Source organism: Pleuronectes platessa, chromosome 9 (genome assembly GCF_947347685.1).
Source record: "Pleuronectes platessa chromosome 9, fPlePla1.1, whole genome shotgun sequence".
Classification (NCBI taxonomy): Eukaryota; Metazoa; Chordata; class Actinopteri; order Pleuronectiformes; family Pleuronectidae; genus Pleuronectes; species Pleuronectes platessa.
This window is the reverse complement of record NC_070634.1, coordinates 1,055,354-1,075,359: the sequence shown is the minus strand read 5'-3', so window position 1 is coordinate 1,075,359 and position 20,006 is coordinate 1,055,354. Positions and strand designations below refer to the sequence as shown.

The 20,006-nt window shown below is 43.4% G+C and overlaps 1 protein-coding gene across 7 annotated transcripts in view; it reads right to left on the bottom strand.

Annotated features, from left to right (window-relative positions):
• The window catches only part of szt2 (SZT2 subunit of KICSTOR complex), a 186,204-nt gene that overhangs the window by 159,701 nt on the left and 6,497 nt on the right, over window positions 1-20,006 (bottom strand). For all 7 annotated transcript variants that reach the window (XM_053430322.1, XM_053430326.1, XM_053430325.1 and 4 more), the window contains exons 4-5: window positions 10,855-11,025; window positions 10,207-10,329 (exon numbers count right to left, since the gene is read on the bottom strand). In XM_053430322.1, coding sequence (XP_053286297.1) covers window positions 10,207-10,329; window positions 10,855-11,025 — 294 coding nt within the window. The remainder of the gene's footprint in view (window positions 1-10,206; window positions 10,330-10,854; window positions 11,026-20,006) is intronic.

Sequence of the window (20,006 nt, the reverse complement as noted above, 5' to 3'; positions counted from 1 at the left end):
GCGGGGCTGCGCTCATGTAATCTTCACACATTGGCACACAGACTAATAGTGTGGAGCAGTTCTCACCTGTTATCCCTCAGGACGACACATGTGCCGGGCACACGGAACTGGGGAGCGGATTTTCTCTCCAGGGGCAGCCCTCGCTACAAGGATTGGAAACTCCACGGCGAGGTGATAACGCAGATATGGAGACAATTTGGCCTGGTTCAGGTAGATCTCTTCGCGTTGGAAGAAAACGCACAGTGCCCTATGTTTTACTCCCTGACCGGCCATATAACATGCATTTATTCGTCCCAAACACATGCACAGTCATGCAAAGGCACACTCATGCAGGTAGGGAAATTTAATCTCTGCTTTTGACCCATCTTGTGCAGTACACACAGAGCAGTGAGCAGCCGCGTACGGCGCTCGGGGAGCAGATGTTGGGGGAGTAAGGTGCCTTGCTCAGGGGCACTAGACAGGGTAGGGAGACTCTTGGATTTTTGGACAGATCAATCCAGGTTCGTCTTTTGTTGTCTCTCCGTAGAGTCGAATCAGAGACGAACCAGAGACCTTCTCTGCCCATAGTCCAAGTTTCTGCCACTAGACCACCGCCTCTCTTAATATGATGGCATATTGCGTGCGTTTGAGGATTGGTGCGCAAAAGCAGGTGTGGAGGCTTTTCAGAGCCCTACATCTGGCATTTTGACATTCCTACAGGAACTTTTGGACAAGGGGCTGGCGTTCTCCACGGTCAAAGTGTACTAAGCTGCCTGGAGCGAGGGAGAGGTGTGCTTATTTTTTTGACTAAAGGCGAGGTCACAACATCCGGTCTTATATAGAGTAGGAGGTCCCTCCTCTAGTGACAGACCGTCTGCCTGCCAGTCAGGACTGGCGGAGTGTAAAATTGCTTCTGGGGGACAGCGCTGAGGCGTGTCCCATAGTGAGATACTTCAATCATGTTTCAGTGAACAGGGGTTAACTCCTTAACCTCATGTTCTGCACATGATTTTATGTGTGTGTAAGTCAAAAGTGGTACCTACAGATGCTGCCACCTTCATGGAACAAAGTTTGTAGATTCACTCATTAATGGGCTCAGTTTCGCATCATGCATCAGGTTAAATAAAAAAAAATTGCCAAATAGGCACTACTCCACAGAGCGATGTGCCTTTGCAACTTTTGCTGACGCGATATGCTCGCGGCAAGCGGAAAAAAAAGACTCAACGCCGAAACCATCGGTGCAGGGCGCGAGGCGCCCTTGGCGCAGCGCAGCGCAGCCCAGCCGATGTGCACTGCACAAAGGTTTAACAGGGGGGTGGATAGGAGGCGCTTGGCTTTCCTTGGCGCTGCACTGCGCGGCGCGGACCGCAGCTTCGGCGTCCGGTGTAAACCCGGCGTTAGACAGCATCTCTCCTCAGGAGAAGGAAAACATTCCGTGACGTTTTAGCTACACCTCAGATAATATGAACGTGTTCACCATTCAAATTCATTATTTGTCATTGAGTTGCGTTCAGTTCATCGTTCTCATAAAAACGAACACGTTCTTTTGAACTCGTTCATGCACAACACTGACTGCCAAGCAGACACTTTTTATCTGATGATGTATACCAGAGATATGAGAAATTTAAACAAATAAGTTTTAGGTCAACAAAAAGCTAAATAAATAGTGGGGAACTCCACAAATGTCTGCTTTTCTGTATGTGGAGAGCATATCTCGCAAACTGTTCATCTTATCTACTTAACACTTGGTATGTGTATTTGTAATGGCAGTGTCGACCTTTGTTCAATTAATACATTTTGAATAAACCGGTGACTCTGTATCAGTCAAACGGCAGAAGGCAATGTTGGGGCCTAAAGTCTGAGAACAAAGGCCAATAAACGGGGCCTCCAAGAGCCAGGCCTAAATTACCTCGGGGGAAGCCATGCTTGGGGGGGTTTTCTCCCACATTCCTCCAGGGTCATCACTGTAATTCGAGAGGTCCCTGGGGTTTCCTCAGAGATACCTAAGGAATTCACTGGGGAAAAACCGCGCCTGGGGCCCAAACCTGCCCAGTGAGGCCAGGTCCTGACATTCCATTGGCCGGTGGCCAAGTCTAGCCGGGGGGTCCACACCTCAAAGGGGAAGCGTCTAAAAGGTGCTTATAAGCAGAGATCCCTCCAAAAATAAGTTGCTTGTTCCAGGACCCTTGAAGATAGAGCTGAATTTCCCCAGTTTAGCTCCAGATGTTACAGAGGCCGATAGGAAGCAATTCTACAAACAGTTTGTTTTTTCTTAGTTGATCTTTAACCTTATAACTTTTTCCTTACTCATCTAAAAGCTTAAAGTTGATATTTTTCTAGATTATCTTTAACTTATCTTTTTCTAGTTTTATCTTAAGCTTAAAGTAACTTTTCATAGTTCATTTTATATTAAGATTACTTTTCTAGTACAGCCGTAAGCTTCCCTTTTTCTAGCTTATCTTAAAAAGGCTTTTAGGGGACTTCCGGTGGAGAGGGGAATGGAGTAGACGCACGTGTCGCGCTCTCCCGCACTGACTTCTAAAAACGTAACTTTTCACAACCCAAACCCGACCCGAATCCCTAGTAAAGAGGGAATAAAATCCTCCACGCTTCATGGCCTCCGGAACCAGGCTGGCTAAAGAGAGAGAAACCGCGAAAGACGACTCGTCCACCATGGCTAACCAGATTAGCATGCCTGCTCTGACTAGCTTGCTGGAGGAGCACCGCCAGTCCATATCGGCGGCGCTGTCCGCTGAGCTCAGGTCGGCGTTTGCCTCTCTCGAAGCTAAACTTGACACGGTGCAGGCCACAGTGACTGACTTTGGTGAAAGAATTGAGAGTCTGGAGTCCAACGATAATTTAACTGAGGAACGCATCCAAGCATCCAAACTCAAAAACAAAAACATCGATCTGGAGGGAAGAAGCCGACGCAACAACATCAGGATTGTCGGCCTGCCTGAGTCCATAGAAGGTCCCCGACCTACGTCCTTCTTCTCGGACGTCCTGATGGAGATACTCGGAGACCAGGTGCTACAAACCCCACCCGAACTGGACCGGGCCCACCGCTCCCTAGCTGCTAAGCCGCGACAGGCCCAGACCCGTGATTGTGTGCCTTCACCGGCACAAGAACAAGGAGCTTATTGTCTGGGAGGCCCGCAAACGGAGGAACGACCTGAAGTACCGCGACTCGCCGGTCCGCATCTACGAGGATTACTGCCCCGACGTTTTAGAGCAGCAGGCGGTCTACCGCGAGGTCATGGCCAAGTTGTACAACCTGGGCCTCCGGCCGGCTCTGCTCTACCCTGCAAAGCTTCAAATCACCAAGAAAGATGGCTCTAAGAAACATTTCTCCTCGGTTGAGGAGGCCGTTGCCTTCGCGGGGAACCAGTCCGCCTCCTGAGGCTGCATCACCGGATCGGCTCCGCAATCGTTGAACTGGCTAATCACTAGCGGCTAACGCTAACAACATAACCGACACGGGCCTCGGGATGACTTGCCCAGCCGGTAAGAGTGTCTCGAAACGATAACATTCAACACACAGTGACTGTGAACTCTTTCTAGTGTCTTAGGATGCTTTCTGAACACTGGGACTTTTTCACCATTTGTAAATCTCCACCTGATGCTGAGTATGGAGTCTACCTCGGTTTGTTTTGATTAGCCATGTCACAACCGTTAGTCACCGATTACACTTTTCATTTTACAGTAGGGGTAATATTAGTTAAACATTTAATACGGATAAATGTGTGGTTTATTTTTCTCTTTGGTTATATGAAGATGCAGCCTCGCTAACCTTGTTTTTTCCTCCCGGGTCATATCGTCCCCTACTGTTCTGTAGAGGCGACACAACAGGAAAACTTGCACGGCTTTTTCGATAATAGTGTGTGTTTTTTTTTTTTTTTTTTGTTATCTCTCTCTCCTTCTCTAAACGATCGTTTGTCTAAAACGCTCGTGTCCACGTGTGAGTAAATTGTTTTTATGCCTTATAACATGGGAGGCACTGAAACTTTTTTCAGTTAATGTTGGACCCTCTGTATTATCTGGGTTACATTTAATCCAGCGGGAGTGGAGAAGTTATGGGGATAAGTGAGTATAAAGAAACTGGAAGCTATACAGGGGTTTTGAATGTTTTCTTTTTTTTCTTTTCTTTTTCTTTTCATTTTTCTTTTTGTGTTTGTTTGTTTTGTTTTTTGTCCCCCCCCAAGGGCATCACCACCGTACATTTCCGCTTGACAAAGGGTGAGTAATGCATAATACAACTACTCCTCCAAATCATGGCTGCAGGTTGGTATCATGGAACGTTAGGGGAGTCAATGGAACAATCAAGAGGGGCAGAGAGATCTCACACTTGAAACAGCTCAAAGGGGATATTTATTTCATTCAAGAAACTCACCTTAAGACCTCTGAGATTTCATGTATTAAAAGACCTTGGATGAGTCACGTGTTTCATTCCAAATTTTCTGCGAGGGCGAGAGGTGCGGCCATCATTATAAGTAAAAATATAACGTTTGAACCAACAAAATCAGTTGAAGATCCCAATGGCCGTTTTGTGGCTGTTTCACATCCCAGTTATCTTAGTGAGTGTCTATGCCCCTGTGTGGGATGATGACAAATTTATAACCCATCTTTTCTCTTCGCTCCCGGACATGGACAGTCATTACCCTATTATAGGTGGCGATTTCAACCTTATTCAAGATCCTGTTCTAGATAAGTCCTCCGCTAGGCCCCTCACTTTGTCCAGTTCAGCTAATACATTGAAATCTTTTATGAACCAGCTTGGTCTGTGTGATTCTTGTAGATCTCTTAATCCAACCACTAAGGCCTTTACATTCTTCTCCCATGTCCATCGTACATATTCTAGAATCGATTTTTTTCTTGCCGATAACAGGCTACTGCATTGGGTCAACTCTGGCGAGTATCACAGTATAGTGATCTCGGACCATGCTCCTACGTCCGCTGTCATAAACTTTCCAAACCACCGTCCTCCATATTCTCAGTGGAAACTTTCTCACTTTTTATTGAATAACTACTTTTTTTCAGGCGAACGACACCCCAGACGTCACAAGAAGCACTCTTTGGGAGGCGTGTAAAGCTTATCTGAAGGGACAGGCGATCTCGTTTACCTCTCGGCAGAAAAAGCGGCTGGGAAAGGGTGGTCTGGCTCTCGGAGCAACTAGTTAGTATCGACACACAACATGCCGCCGCCCCTACTCCCTCCCTTTATGACCAACGTCTTAAACTCCAGGCTGAGTTTGACCTCCTGTCAACATCCAAGGTTGAAACACAATTGTTAAAAACAAAGCAACGCTATTTCAAAATGGGAGATAAGGCGGGCAAACTTCTTGCCCATCAAGCTAGAACCGCAGCTCTTTCGAGACTGATCCCTAGGATAAAATTACCATCGGGGTCGGCAGTCACCGACCCCAAATTGATAAATGATGCGTTTTTGAATTTCTATTCTGACCTGTATACTTCAGAGTACTCGCCTGAAATCTGGAAGAACCACAATCCTCTGGAGGATCTCTCATATTCCAAAGTTGATGGCAATCTGGCTGATAAACTGGGCGCTCCGATTGCAGCGGCGGAAGTGCGGGTGGCAATTGGGCAGCTACAGAACGGCAAATCCCCTGGCCCAGATGGGTTTGTAGTAGAATTCTACAAAACATATTCAACCCTAATAAACCCACATTTGGTTAATGTCTACAACGAATCCTTTAATAGTGGGAGATTGCCTCCAACCCTATCAGAAGCCAACATCTCTCTTTTATTAAAAACAGACAAGGACCCCCTTGAATGTAGTAACTATAGGCCCATCTCACTTTTAAATGTGGACCAAAAGATTCTTGCCAAGATTCTAGCCACTCGTCTGCAGCAAGCCCTACCTACCCTAATTTCTACAGACCAGACTGGGTTCATGGCCGGAAGGAACTCTTCGTCCAACACCAGGAGACTTCTCAACATTATTGGCTCCCCCAATCCTGTCACAGCTGAGGTGGTAATTTCTTTAGACGTTGAGAAAGCGTTTGACAGGGTTGAGTGGAAGTATCTGTACTGCGTCCTGTCTAAATTTGGTTTCGGCTCCGACTTTATTGCATGGGTTAGACTGCTTTATGACTCTCCAACTGCCCATATCCTTACAAACGGTTTGAGGTCGCCCCCTTTTGCCCTCTGTCGGGGCACTAGACAGGGATGCCCCCTCTCCCCCTTCCTATTTGCTCTGGCTATCGAACCGTTGGCGATCTGGCTTCGGGGGGGAGGGGCGAGTTAAGGGCATCACCAGAAATGATGTCACCCACAAGCTGTCCCTTTATGCCGACGATTTGTTATTATATGTGTCTAACCCAGCCTCATCCGTCCCTGTTATCTCAGACATTTTAACCCAATTTGGCAGAAACTCTGGTTACAAGTTAAATTTTAATAAAAGTGAACTTCTTCCAATAAATGAACTGTCTAAGAAGATGCCGCCATCCTCTTTCCCATTTAGAGTTGTTTCAGAGGGGTTTCGATATCTTGGCATATTTGTGACTGCATCTTTCAAGGACCTTTTTAATAAAAAATGTCGCCCTCTCCTTGACAAGTGCAAGCTAGATCTGACTCGTTGATCCTCCCTCCCTCCCTCTCTCCCTAACTGGCAGAGTTAATCTGGTTAAGATGGTGATTCTCCCCAAATTTCTTTATTTGTTCCAACACAATCCGATTTTTATTGGACGGTCCTTCTTTAAGCAACTGGACCAGACAATTTCGTCGTTTCTGTGGTTGAATAAGCCGCCCCGTACTAGAAAAGCTGTTCTACAACTCTCCAAAAAGCAGGGCGGTCTTGCACTGCCCAATCCTATCCAATACTATTGGGCATGCAATATTAATCAAATCGGTCATTGGCTTGACAGAGGAGCCGACGCAGGCCCATCATGGGCTCTGACAGAACTACGGTCCTCAAAGTTTTCCTTACCGTCCCTCCTTACCGCGCGGCTCCCCCTCAAGATCCATAACATCTCACAGAACCCTGTTGTTACCAACTCGCTGAAAATCTGGAATCAATTTCGTAAACATTATGGCTTGAATAAACCTTCAACTTTAGCCCCGGTTGTTAAAAACCATCTATTCCCTCCCTCCTACCTTTACTATATGGCAAAACAAAGGTTTATTATATGTTAAAGACCTTTACAAAGAAAATACATTTACTGATTTTACAGAGCTCGCAGCCATGTTTGAATTACCTCACTCTAATTTTTTTCGTTTCCTTCAAGTCAGGCATTTTGTCCAAACTGCCTATCCACACTTCCCCAACCACCCGCCCGGGTCTCTGATTGACTCTTTGCTTATTACAGTGTAAAGTTCTTTTCAGAGTGCACTACACTAACGTACGATTGGCGAGGATTTACCCAGGCAACAGTGACAGTCGCCTGCTAACCACACACATATGTTTTGGTCCTGTTCGATCCTCACCAGCTTTTGGTGCCAAATTTTTGATACGCTTTCAACAGTGCTTGAAGTGGATCTTAACCCTGAGCCTTACACGGCCCTGTTTGGCCTGCCTCCACTTATGACACTTTGCCTCCCTGCATCGAAACACCGGGTACTGGCCTTTACTACTCTACTGGCCAGACGCCTTATTTTGTTTAAATGGAAACAAGTTGCTCCACCTTCACATAATAGCTGGCTTAGGGATATCCTTATTTATATCAAACTTGAGAAGGTTAGATTCTCTCTGTCGGGTTCTGATAACGCTTTTAACAAAACCTGGCAGCCTTTCTTTGAGTACTTAAACAGCACTACTATTCACCCTGAAAGTGACTAGATGCCCCCCCCCCCCCAAACTCTGTACTATTTACTACTCTATTATTTCAACAACTATTTTCTTTTTTTTTCTTCTTTTTTCTTCTTTTTTATGTAATGTAAAGTATGTTTTGGTTTAATTATGTATTTATTTTGCTTTTTTCTTGTCAGTGGGTGGGAAGGGTCAAGGGTTAATTGTGGTTCATGGAGTCCGTTCTTGCTCAGTTTAAAGTCTTTGTTAATATCATACATCGTGTAGGACATCCTACTGCTATTTTCTACCTATAACACTGTATGTGTGAATTATTGCTGTATGTGAACGGAAAGAAAAACAATAAAAAGATGTATAAAAAAAAAGAAAAAAAGGCTTTTAGTCTGATAGACTCCTTTAGTGATTTTATTCTGAAAAGAGCGAGCAGTCCCCTCCTCGCTGGCCGTGCACAGAGACATTCTTCAGACGATCTTCAGACAATTCTGCCACGGTTGTTCTTCCTGCAGACGGACAAAACTTTGTCAAGGAGCAAGAGCAGAATTCGCTCCTGTCCTGTCCTGCGTTTTCCCGCTTCTGTCGATCGACTCTGCGGACATCGCCCCGAGACCACGAAATATTCATCCACTTCCTCCTTACGGAATCCACGCAACACTCGCGCATGAGAACCCCGCGGAGCAGCACGAAGTAGGAGGCATATGTCTGGGTAGAGTTTAGTTAATAGTTAAACGTGTCTTATTTCATTTGAATGCTTGTTTACAGACCGCCGTGTCTAAGTTACGACCGCTGTGTCGATTTTACTCTGAAAAGCGCCCGGTGACGAGCCGGCGTCTTCCTGTGTTACCTTGTTAACCGTCCGCACGATCTGCGGAGATTTGCACCCGTTAAAGGATACATCTCCCGTAGCTGGTTTTACCCGCTTTACCGCAAGATCGTCTCAGACAGTGTTTAAGATCGCCTCCGATCAATATTACTGCATGTTTATCTTTTTATCCATCTTTCTCTTCTCCCACATCCGCCTACACACACATTCTTGCCCTCACACACGTATTCACACCACATATATACATTACAAGACCTAGAAGGCCTGAACGCTCTCGAGCGCCGTTTGGAGCGCCAAACCCTCGAGCTAAAATCAGAGCTGCCTTTGTTCTCCATTCCCTTTGTCTCTCACACGTGTTAAGTCGGCCATTTTGGTCCTAAGTTTAGTGGCGATCAGGCCATAGTCGGTACTACATCACTAGGCCCGTCCGCCATCTTGGCTCTAACGTCTCTAAGGAAAATCCGCCATTTTGGCTCCAAATCTGGTGGACTACACCACCATCTTGGGCTTCACACTTCAGGGCGTTGGCCCCCTGTAACCTTGTGAATCCCTATCGACCCCCCTCCTTCCTTTCATCCAGACACACACGCATTGACACACATTCTCACACACACACAACCGTCCACACACATATAGACTTATCAGAAGCATTGCAGTGTGATAACTGTGGTGAATGTTGTTGCGGCTATCCTGGATAAAGTGGAGTTTGTTAACCAAATAATAATTTTTGAATAACTTCAATGTTATCTTTATCTTCTTAATAAATCCTTTAATAATTAAAGTTCCCGTATCTTGTGATTATTTGTGCATGTTATGTGAATACAGTTGGATTATCATGGCCTGTGCTCGAACTTAAAACCCTTCATTGTTTATTATAAAACCTTTAATATTAAATATTGAGATTATTAATATAACTTATATCATTTGAGACTGATATTTAAAGATTGAATTGTTGGTCCCTGTAACCAGGGTGGTGCCCCGCGACTAAAGTAATAGTTACAGATTGTTTCATTCTTAATTGATAATTTTATTGTTTTCATTAATTATTTAACTATTATTAATTGATAACCGTATCATTTCTAATTAATTATTTTACTATTCTTAATTGATAGCTTAATCATTTTAATTGTTTCAAATAAACAATTTTATTATTTTTAAATAAATAATTTTTAATATTTGTAATAATCATATTTTATGATTATTAATAATTAGCCAACGTCAAGTCTACTACTATTGCACAACAGCAATTATCAATATTGCGACTAGATTATATATAATTTGTTTCTTTTATGTCACCATATCGGACTGACAGACATTCTTAAGAGGGCTGATCTCTATCATCATAGCTTCATCTTCTCTTTATAATTGTTTCTACAAAGTAGAAGTATTTTGTCGATTTAAACAATTCGCCCAGCCCTCCATTGGCATAGTGATGAGTGAATTAAAAAAATTTGGTGAACCCCTTTACAGACCTCTGAAATAGCTGACTTGCAATGAACTGAATTCAGTAAATCATTCAAACTTAATTACAGGTTACACACATCTTTCATTTTCATTACATTACTTTTAATGAGAATCCTTTAATTTGTCATCTTAGAGATATTTTCATATTAAATTGTAAATATTGTTCATCTGCACTTACCTGTTCATGCTGCTGATGAAGGACTTCAGCAATGTTGCTCTCCACAGCTCTGAGCTGCTGATAGATGTGATGCAAAAACTCACTGAGGTCTGTTCTTTCAAGTTGACAGCCCTGAACCAAAACCTGCAGGAAAATCAAAGCTGTCAAAGGACTTCAGCAACACTGACAAAAAGTTCTGCATCACATGGAAAAATGTGAATATGTACAGAAGTCGGTATTAGGCATCTGCCATTAGAACCCAACATATACATACAATAATCAGAGCATGTTGCTACTGAAAAGTAAAGTTCAGAGGACTGACCCAAAAGACTATTACATTTTTGATGGATGGATGCACCTAGTTTCAAATTAGTCCAGTCAAAACACACACTCTATGTGACATCAATGCTGGTTTTAGTTACATGCGCAGAAAAGACTTCTGACCACTCTTAACCACAACCAACAGGGATATTGGCTGAGTTCAGGGATAAAACACAACAGCCCTCATAAAACTTACAACAAGACTGGACAGAAAAAAAACTCCTTTTACATCATAGTGTGGCTGATTTTCCTTTTAGGGACATTTGGAATCTTGTTAAACATTTGACATTTGGAATCTTGTAAACACCAGTAAAAAAACTGAAATGACATAAGCTGCTGTCTGATGACCTGATGGGAAGTGAGTCCGATGATTGATGAATACGCCAAGATGGTGATAAAGATCTTTGGCTTGAAAAGCTGATCAGTTCCAGGGATTGTGAATGGTTGGGCCAGACCAGCCAGGCACCTTGACAAGGCATGAAAAACTTCATCAAAGATCATCTCTCCTGTGCTGTCATCCTGCAGAACAGAAAACAAAAAAACGAGTACAGGTTAATGTATTCATTTACATACTTCTGTAGCTGTAAAAGAGATAACCCCATACTGCTCTGTCGTACATAGATGATGCAGATGTCTGCCTCTGCTTTGGTCTCTGCATCAGAAAACAATATCCAGACTCTCTTCATACAGTTGCATATTCAATATGTCCGGAGAGTGACTCACTGGGGCAGTTGGCATTGATATCTCTTTAAGACAGTGGCAGTTCAGTCAGGGGAGTACAGGCTGCAGACCACTACTTCCTTGGACCACTACTTCCTTGGACCAGGCTCTAGCAGCTTCGGGGTCTCTGTCCATGTCAGTACTTGGGAAAGCAGTTGCCTAGCAAGAACTGCGAAATTACAGATGTCTTGATCCCTACGATGCATGGCACTATGGCAATTCAGACCCAACTGACAGAAGCAGATGAGGCAGCTGGGAAAAGCCATAGCAGGACTCTGGGGATTCGGGCGCCACCGGTGGCTGTCGCAATCCATGCTGCAGAAAGAGGACAGGGTTTGTCTGCTCAGGTTTTCTGAGGACCCATCCACAACTTGAAGCTTTCAGTTGGCTTTGTGAGCACCCGTCAAGGAGGGGGATCCCCTCTAATGGCAAAATCCAGCCATTAGGGAGTTGCGGTGAAAAAACTGGCATGCACAAGGCTAACTGTGCTGAGAGAGAAGCAGGCTATCCTTGCATGTGACTGGTTTGTAACAGTCAACCTCAAAGATGCCCATTTTCAGGTTCCAACCAGATTGCTCAGGTTTGCCTTCAAGTGCAGAAGCTTAGAGTTCTGTGTTTTCCATTTCGGTATCTCACAAGCCCCACAGTGCTGGGGCCTCTACGAAAAGGGGATCTCAGGATATAGAACTACCTCGACGATTGGCTGGTATGTGCTCAAACGGGGGAGCAGTGTTGTCACCACATATCAGCGCTGTAAGGGAAATGTAACATGTGACCCGATATGATCATGTTTATTTCCCCCTTTGATTGATCATGATTGAATCTCATACAATGCAACCTTGATCATGCAGTATCCTGTACTACTGAATGAATCTTGGCCTGATTGCTTTAATTAGGCATTGTTGTTTACATGTGATCAGAAGATCCCAAGTAGAAGAGCAGTAAATTAGAAGAGCAGCGTAGCATGCATCACATTTCAATTGCAGGCATAATCACAGTTAATGTGTTGAGAGAAAAAACAACAACAACAAAGAAAAGAAAAAAAACAACAAAGAATGATAATAATATAATAATAATAATAACATGATTTTACCAATTTGTAAAATTTCAAATCTGTGGATATTGGAATTGCCACATTATACATCAAGTAAGTTGTCTCTTGTCTCAATCACACTTTCCAGTCCGTGACAGGTTTTAAGAATATGAGCTCACATCTGAGCTTTAAAACTGCAATGAACACTGACTTGATATCTATAAGATCTGCTGGAAATCTCCATCTTCATAATAAAATTACACACACAATAAGGCGCCGAGCTAGCAGAGTGGTAAAGACGATCACAACATGCAAGCCAACCGACCCTACTGTGCCTTCAGGCATCACCCCAAAGAGTGCAATGACAGGTTGAGGTTCAGTCTTCATGTCATAGATGTCACTAAGTGATGCAAATATTTTCTCCCAATATGTTTGGAGGCTCGAACATAGCCAAAACATATGTAGCCAGGTTGCAGTGTCACATGTGGGATCAGTATTAGGGTATATTCTTGCTAATTTGTCTTTGGTGAAATGGAGACGATGAACTATCTTAAACTGTATTGGACCGTGCCTAGCACAGGGGGACGAGGAGTGAACCCGGCCTAGGTTTGAAGCCCACTGACCATCAGCAAATGAAAGGCCTAGGTCTTGTTCCCAAATTGTCCTTAGGTTATTCAGAGACTGTGGGTTTATCATGTCAATCTCCCCATAAATCCAAGAGATGGTGCCCTTGAGACCAGCCTTAAATCCTAGGAGACTATCTAAGGGCTTGCTTGGGGGTTGCTCAGGGAAAGGGTGGTAAACCTTTTGTACAAAGTGCCTAATCTGTAGATATCGAAAGAAATGGGAACGGGGCAACGTACATTTCTCTGACAATTGATCAAATGAGGCAAACAACTTGTTAACATAAAGATCCTTAACAAGTCTAATCCCATTACCATGCCAGGCCCGAAAGGCCAGATCTAACTTGGAAGGGGTTAAAAGATGATTCGCCAGAAAAGGTGCCTGTATTGATGCACTCTGCAAGCCAAAATGCTTCCGAAATTGCACCCAGATCTTCACAGTGTGGGCAACTACAGGGTTTTTAAAAGAACCAGAGTTAAGAGGCAAGGGGGCTGTAACCAGTGAGTTGTAATTTAAAAGATTCCAATTTAACCCAAGCGGGAGTTTCCACATCTGCACCACTATTAGCCCACATTATGATCTTTTGAACATTGCAAACCCAGTAGTTTAGTAATAGTGAAAAAAATTAGGCATTGACATCCCTCCTAACTTTTTTGGCCTTTGTAAAAAAGTTCTGCGACTACGGGGGGTCTTGCTATCCCATATAAATGCAAAGAGTATTTGGTCGAGTTTAGAAAAGTGTTTTTTAGGAATGAAAATCGGAATACATTGATACAAATACAGAAACCTAGGAAGAATTTTCATCTTAATTAGATTGATCCGGCCAGCTAATGATAAAAGTAACGTGCGCCAGTGGTTTATGTCCTGCCTGCACTGATCCAATAATGGTGTGAAGTTTAATTTGTAAAACATGGGAAAAGATCGCGGCACCACCACCCCAAGGTATTTCAAATGGGAAAACACTCTCTTGAATGGGAAGGCTGGGGTTGGGATATCGAGAGCTGCTTTAAAAAAGTTCACTTTTTGTAACCTGAAAACTTTCCAAATCGTTCCAAAGTAGACAGGACGTGCGGCAAAGAAGATACTGGGTTAGCAATGTACAAAAGTAGATCATCGGCATAAAGCGATAGCTTATGTGTTGTGTCTCCTCGAGTTATTCCTTCAATTGCCTGGCATTGACGAATAGAAGCCGCAAGCGGTTCAATCGCCAGAGCAAAAAGCAGGGGACTCATAGGACAGCCCTGTCTCGTGCCTCTATGTATTGGGAAATATTTTGAGTGAGAGTCATTAGTATGTACAGAGGCTAAGGGAGAGGCATACAACAATTTAACCCAGGAGATAAATTCATCACCGAAGCCAAATTTCCTCATGATCATAAATAAATATTCCCACTCCACCCGGTCGAACGCCTTCTCTGCATCTAAGGAAATTACAAGTTCAGGATCCTCCGAAAAGGTGGTAGTATAAATAATATCGAAGAGCCTACGGATATTAGAATGGGAATTTCTGCCTCAGATAAATCCGGTTTGGTCAGGTAGCACCAGCTTGGGAAGAGTACTTTCAAGCCGCAGAGCAAGGGACTTAGCGAGAATTTTACAGTCCACATTTAGAAGGGAAATTGCTCTGTAAGACCCGCACAACAAGGGGTCTTTGCCCTTTTTAGGTAGGAGACAGATAGAGGTTTGGTTCAGGGTTTCAGGGAGATGACCAATTGAAAATGATTCATTAAACATAGATAGTAGTATTGGGGATAAGTCTTCTGTAAATTTCTTAAAGAACTCCACTGAGAACCCGTCTGGTCCAGGGGATTTGCCAGATTGCATATATTTAATGGCATCACAAACCTCCTCCAGCGTCAGGGGGGAATCAAGGGCATCTTTCTGGGAGTCCTGAAGGGTTGGTAGATTCAAATTTCGCAAAAACGACTCTGAGTCTGAAGCCTCATCCTCATATTCAGACGAGTATAAGTTTGTATAAAACGCTACAAAAGCATCATTAATCTCCTTGTGGTCTGTGGTCACTGAACCCGAGGTCTTAATTTGAGTTATCTGGCTTGAGGCTGCAGTTTCATAAAACGAATGTCGGGAGTTTAGTAACAGCTGCTCTGCTGCTGAGGTAGAGGCTAGATCAAACTCAGTCTGTAGATGAATCCGCTTTTGATAAAGCTTCGGAGTGAGCGCCGAGGCATACAGATTGTCCAGCTGTGAAATTTTTACATTTAGCCATCCTTGCCTTTTTGGTATTTGAGGCATAGTCAATGATTCGGCCTCGCAAGTATGCTTTCAGCGCTTCCCATATGGTGCTATGAGATACCTCCGGTGATGCATTGATTTCAATAAAAATTTGTTTGGTTTAGATGAATTTGACAAAAGCACTGTCAGACAGTGGAAGAGAGTTCAGGCGCCACTGTTTATATGGGAAAGGATGATCAGGAAAATTTTGATCAAAGGATAGGGGGGCGTGGTCTGATATAAATATACTATGATAAGTGGGAGGGCTAGAAAGGGGTATAAGCCTCGCATCTAGAATAAAATAATCAATCGTAGAAAATATATGGTGAACTGGTGAAAAGAAAGAAAAGGCCTTTCCTGTAGGGAAGGGAAAACGCCAGGGGTCAACCATTCCGTACTGCTCAATAAAGGTACTAATAGCTGTGGCCATTTTAGACCGTTTTGCATGTCTGGTAGATGACCGATCAAGACTGGGTCAAATAACACAGTTAAAGTTACCCCAACAATCAAGTGGTGTCTATTGACCCCAGGGACAGTAGAAAAAAAGGAGTTAATAAAAGCGCTGTCTTCCCAGTTTAGAGCGTATACACTGGCGAGAATAACAGGTTTGTTGAAAAGATGACCGGTGACTATGATGAACCGGCCATTAGTGTCTGCAATTATCTGATCACTATCAAAGGTGACACTTTTGTGTATAAGAATAGCTGCGCCCCTGGCCCTAGCGTTGAACTTGGAATGAAAGACTTTCCCCACCCAACTCCTCTGAATACCTAAAACATCTGCACTTCGTAAGTGTGTCTCTTGGAGGAAGGCTACCACTACACCAAGTTGACCTAAATGTGCCAGTACCTTGTTCCTCTTCACAGGGTGATTCATGGACTTCACATTCCAAGAGATGAGCTTCACTTTTCTACCATTATTCCGAACTGTACTCATACTTTACAGATTTGTGCTGTAATATAAGGCAAAAAGACAGTACATTGCTCTGTGTAGTATAAAGGGTGTCACAATAAAAAAGGATGGCCATAGATAATAAGAATAAGACATTCAAAAAACAAAAAGATGCGACATGTACATTACAAAAAGACAAAAAAGTAAAAAGGATGCTTTCCCCCCTCCCCCAGCTTTAACCCAACCTAAGTGCAATAATACCCTAAAGAAGATCCCAACCTTTGACTTTGTAACAACCCCAACCAACCAGAGTGGGAGGGGTTAGCCAAATGTATAAAGGCAAAGAACTGTTTCCCATCGTGGTATATATTACAAACTAAACCTTGTCGTATGCACCATGCTCGAGCATTAAAGGTGACAATACTGTATGAGAAATTTGTGTCTCGTTTCCTCGTTGGTAGAGTGGGATTGTAGAAATTGCCACGACAGCGCTCTTGACACATCTAAAGTATGGGGTTGCGCATCAACTCTGGGCCTGACCCGAGAGGGCCAGTCTGTTAGGCCCACTGCATGAAAAGAAGAGTTTTTGTCACTAAGTGTCGCAGGAAATTTTGGGAGAATTTTCGGTTAACGGCAGCACAGAAAACTGTAAGGGAATTGACGCGGGATACCAGTTTCTGGCAGTTTTACAAGCCTGAGAATGTTGGGAGGTGACACCCACCCCCTGCTCCTTGGCCTTGGGGAAGCTTTCACATGTGCAGAGTGGCATGATTACAGTTATTCTTTTACTTGTGTTGGTTAAATAAACAGTGGAAGTGTTAATCACACATCTACCAGCAATCTGCTCAACAGGAAGAAGTGATGCTGGGTATTATCAGTCTGTGCCATGTAAGCTCCAAACTTCTACTGGCTTTCCATAAAAATATCTGTCCTCGTAAAATACTTGCAAATACAGCACCATATTAAAATTGTCCATGGCAAACTAAGCTGTTTGCTTAGTTATAAAAGCGTATATAAAAGTACTATTTAAAAGCTGTTATAACCGCTGCTTTAAGATTTAAAGAACAATTTTACTATGAAAACCTAACGTCACTCGCTTTTGCGTCATCACCTCATGGGCTCGTCCAATCACAGCCTCGTGAATGCAGCGTCATGCAGCAGACATGAAGATTCTCTCGTGTTAAGCTTGTTCCGTACGAGTAACTCGGTTTTCGGGGTAAATAACTTGCTGAAGTCGACACAACACTGTTTCCCTGGAGGAGAAGATGAGTGCGTGGGAAAGTAAAGTCGCGGGCCCGGTGTGGAGGAGTCGAGGCGGAGAAGACGGGCGCACAGTCCCTAAATTAAGGTGAGACGCAGCTAGAGAGCGAAGCCATTGCTAACTGCTAACCTAACTCTTAGATCTGAAAAACGTGTGAACAACTGTGGGATTAGCGCGAAAGTTGCTAAAAGTAGAATAAAGAGTGCTTCAGCGGAACTAGTGCATGTTTAAATATGTATGAACTACATAAATCTAACAGTTTGTTCTCGTTAAATTTTTCCATAAACGTGACTTTTTCTCGGGTTGTATTTTTCTTCAAAGTTCTGATGTAAATGGCGGAGCAACGAACCGTAGCGAGGGTAAGATTAAGAAGAAATGTGCTGTTTAAAATACATCTTTTTCATCGTTGTGTTTTCACAGCCTGGTTCCTGCACACAACGAGGCGGTCACTGCACATTACGCCGAGACTCGCTGAAAGTACGGATTTTCAGTGTGGAAAAACGACGCCATTGTATGTAAGTATCTGTTTATGATTTTTTTTTTGCTGAGGATCTTCCAACGGTGATGCTGCAAGGCTATTTCCTTTCATTAATAATATACTCATGTTACTCTGGTTGTTTTTCAGCTGCCTGTACTATTACGGACCAAGACATACTATTAGCCAGTATGAAGGAGCTTCCAGTACATCCAACCGGACCTTGCATCAGCATTGTAGAGTTCAGGAGTCGTCGGAGAAGATAGAGGCTAAGGTTAGATTCATTCAATAATTTTTCAGTTACATACTTAGGTGTATGTTGTCATTGAACTGTGCTAATTGTACTGATTGTGTTTACAGCTGATTGAAGCGGTAGAGATGACATGGATCCATCTTTCCACAGCCAGGAGCTCACCGACCTGTGTGCCACACTTCAAATAAGACTAGAAGCTACACTGGATCTCACAGCTACACACCACAGACGTCTACACACTGGAGAAGATTAGGACAGAGTCCCACAAAGAACGTATGACCCAGAGGCTGCAAAAAGATATTTCAAGCTTCACCTGATCAGTTTTCACTGGCTAGGCCAGTTGTGTTTGTACAATATTTGTGCTCTACAATATGTTCTCATATAACATCAAGCATAACATGAATCAATGTATAGTTTTTATTAACCTCAGTGCGTTTGGTAACGGCTTACTAATAAATTATAATATATATTAATATATAAATTATTAGTTACAACTATATATACATTTTTAGTATTAATAGTGTGGGAGGGGTTTACCCAACGTGTGTACTGCAATGACCCAGGGTGACCAATGGCAACACTTCTACCAGCCAATCACGAGTGACTTTTTGTTTCAAGGGTCGGTGGTTTCCTCCAATGGTGAATCGAGAGAGGCTCTTACCAGCGGCTTCGCTCAGAGTCATATGCTAATTCGATCCCACCTTCTCTCCGCAGCTCCGCCGGGAGTGAGGGTGCACTAGGAGTATAACAACCTCCTGGGCTATGTGACAGGATGCCATCGTCTCGGAGATCTATGCAGCTGCTACATAATTTTGACCAGATTTTAGTGCTTGAATAGGGCTACAGGCACCTCCTTTGGAAACGTGTGCTAGGTGCCACTGCACAATAGTGGGTGCCGGTAGACCCAGTCTAGGGTACAGCCCTGGAACCTATCCTTGTAAGTCGGCCTTGCAGCGGGCAGTCCTTCATGAGCGGCTTCTATACTTCAACACCCAAACTAGGTATAGTGGGGAGTACTTGGGGAGCTGCCTCTCTGTCTCCTCAGCTTCCTCGCTGTGTTTCTTACAGAGTCCTCATACATATTGAATATGTTTGGAGAAAACTTTGGTTACATTGTAACCTTTGTTCTCTAAGGGAAGACACTATCTCTACAGGTCAAGACTGCTCGGAATCAGTGCCAATCAATGTTAACCAGTGAATGCACACACACCTTGGGGTTATAGAGCTGTGCATGGGCCAAGTCCTGGTGTATCTTAAAAAGATACACCGATGATGACACCACGTCATCATGTCCATCATGGCATTGACCTTTAGACCACGAAACTACAATCAGTTCATCCATGTGAATGTTTGTACAAAATGTTCTATGTTTCCACACTACTATCACTTTTCAGAGATGACCTCCGGAACATGTACAGAGAATTGAGTCCGGACTGTCTCCAGAGGTTGCCTTTCACACATGCATAATGCAGCAGGACATGTTAACAACAACACAGAAATCACAAATGTTTTTGTTTACAGCATATCAACACAGACAATTGCTCGTATCAGCAAAAGCTCTCAACATCTTTGTCAGTTAGGGCTGGACGATATGGCCTAAAACAAATACCGCAATATTTTTAGGCTATATCGCGATACAGGATTCGATATTTTTTTTAATCTCAAAATCTTAGGAAGTAGCTACACTAGCAGACGCTTTTACCGTCCGTGATGTGTTAAATTACTTTTCGCGACCATCAAGTAAAAACAGTCAAGCGAATGTTGACTCTCTTTGAGATTTGCTTCTCTCGCTTCTCTCTTCTCATGCCCCTCACATCAGACTGCTCACTTCCCCGAAAGAGAATTTCATGCTGATGGCTTAAAACATTCACATTTAAGACCTGAGGCATAAATTATCTTTTTAAATGCAGTTTGTGACCTGCACAATAATACTGTATATATACAAATTAAAACTGTACAACGTTCTGGCAGAAGAGGTCATGTAATTAACGTGAAACCGAGCAAGGCACCTT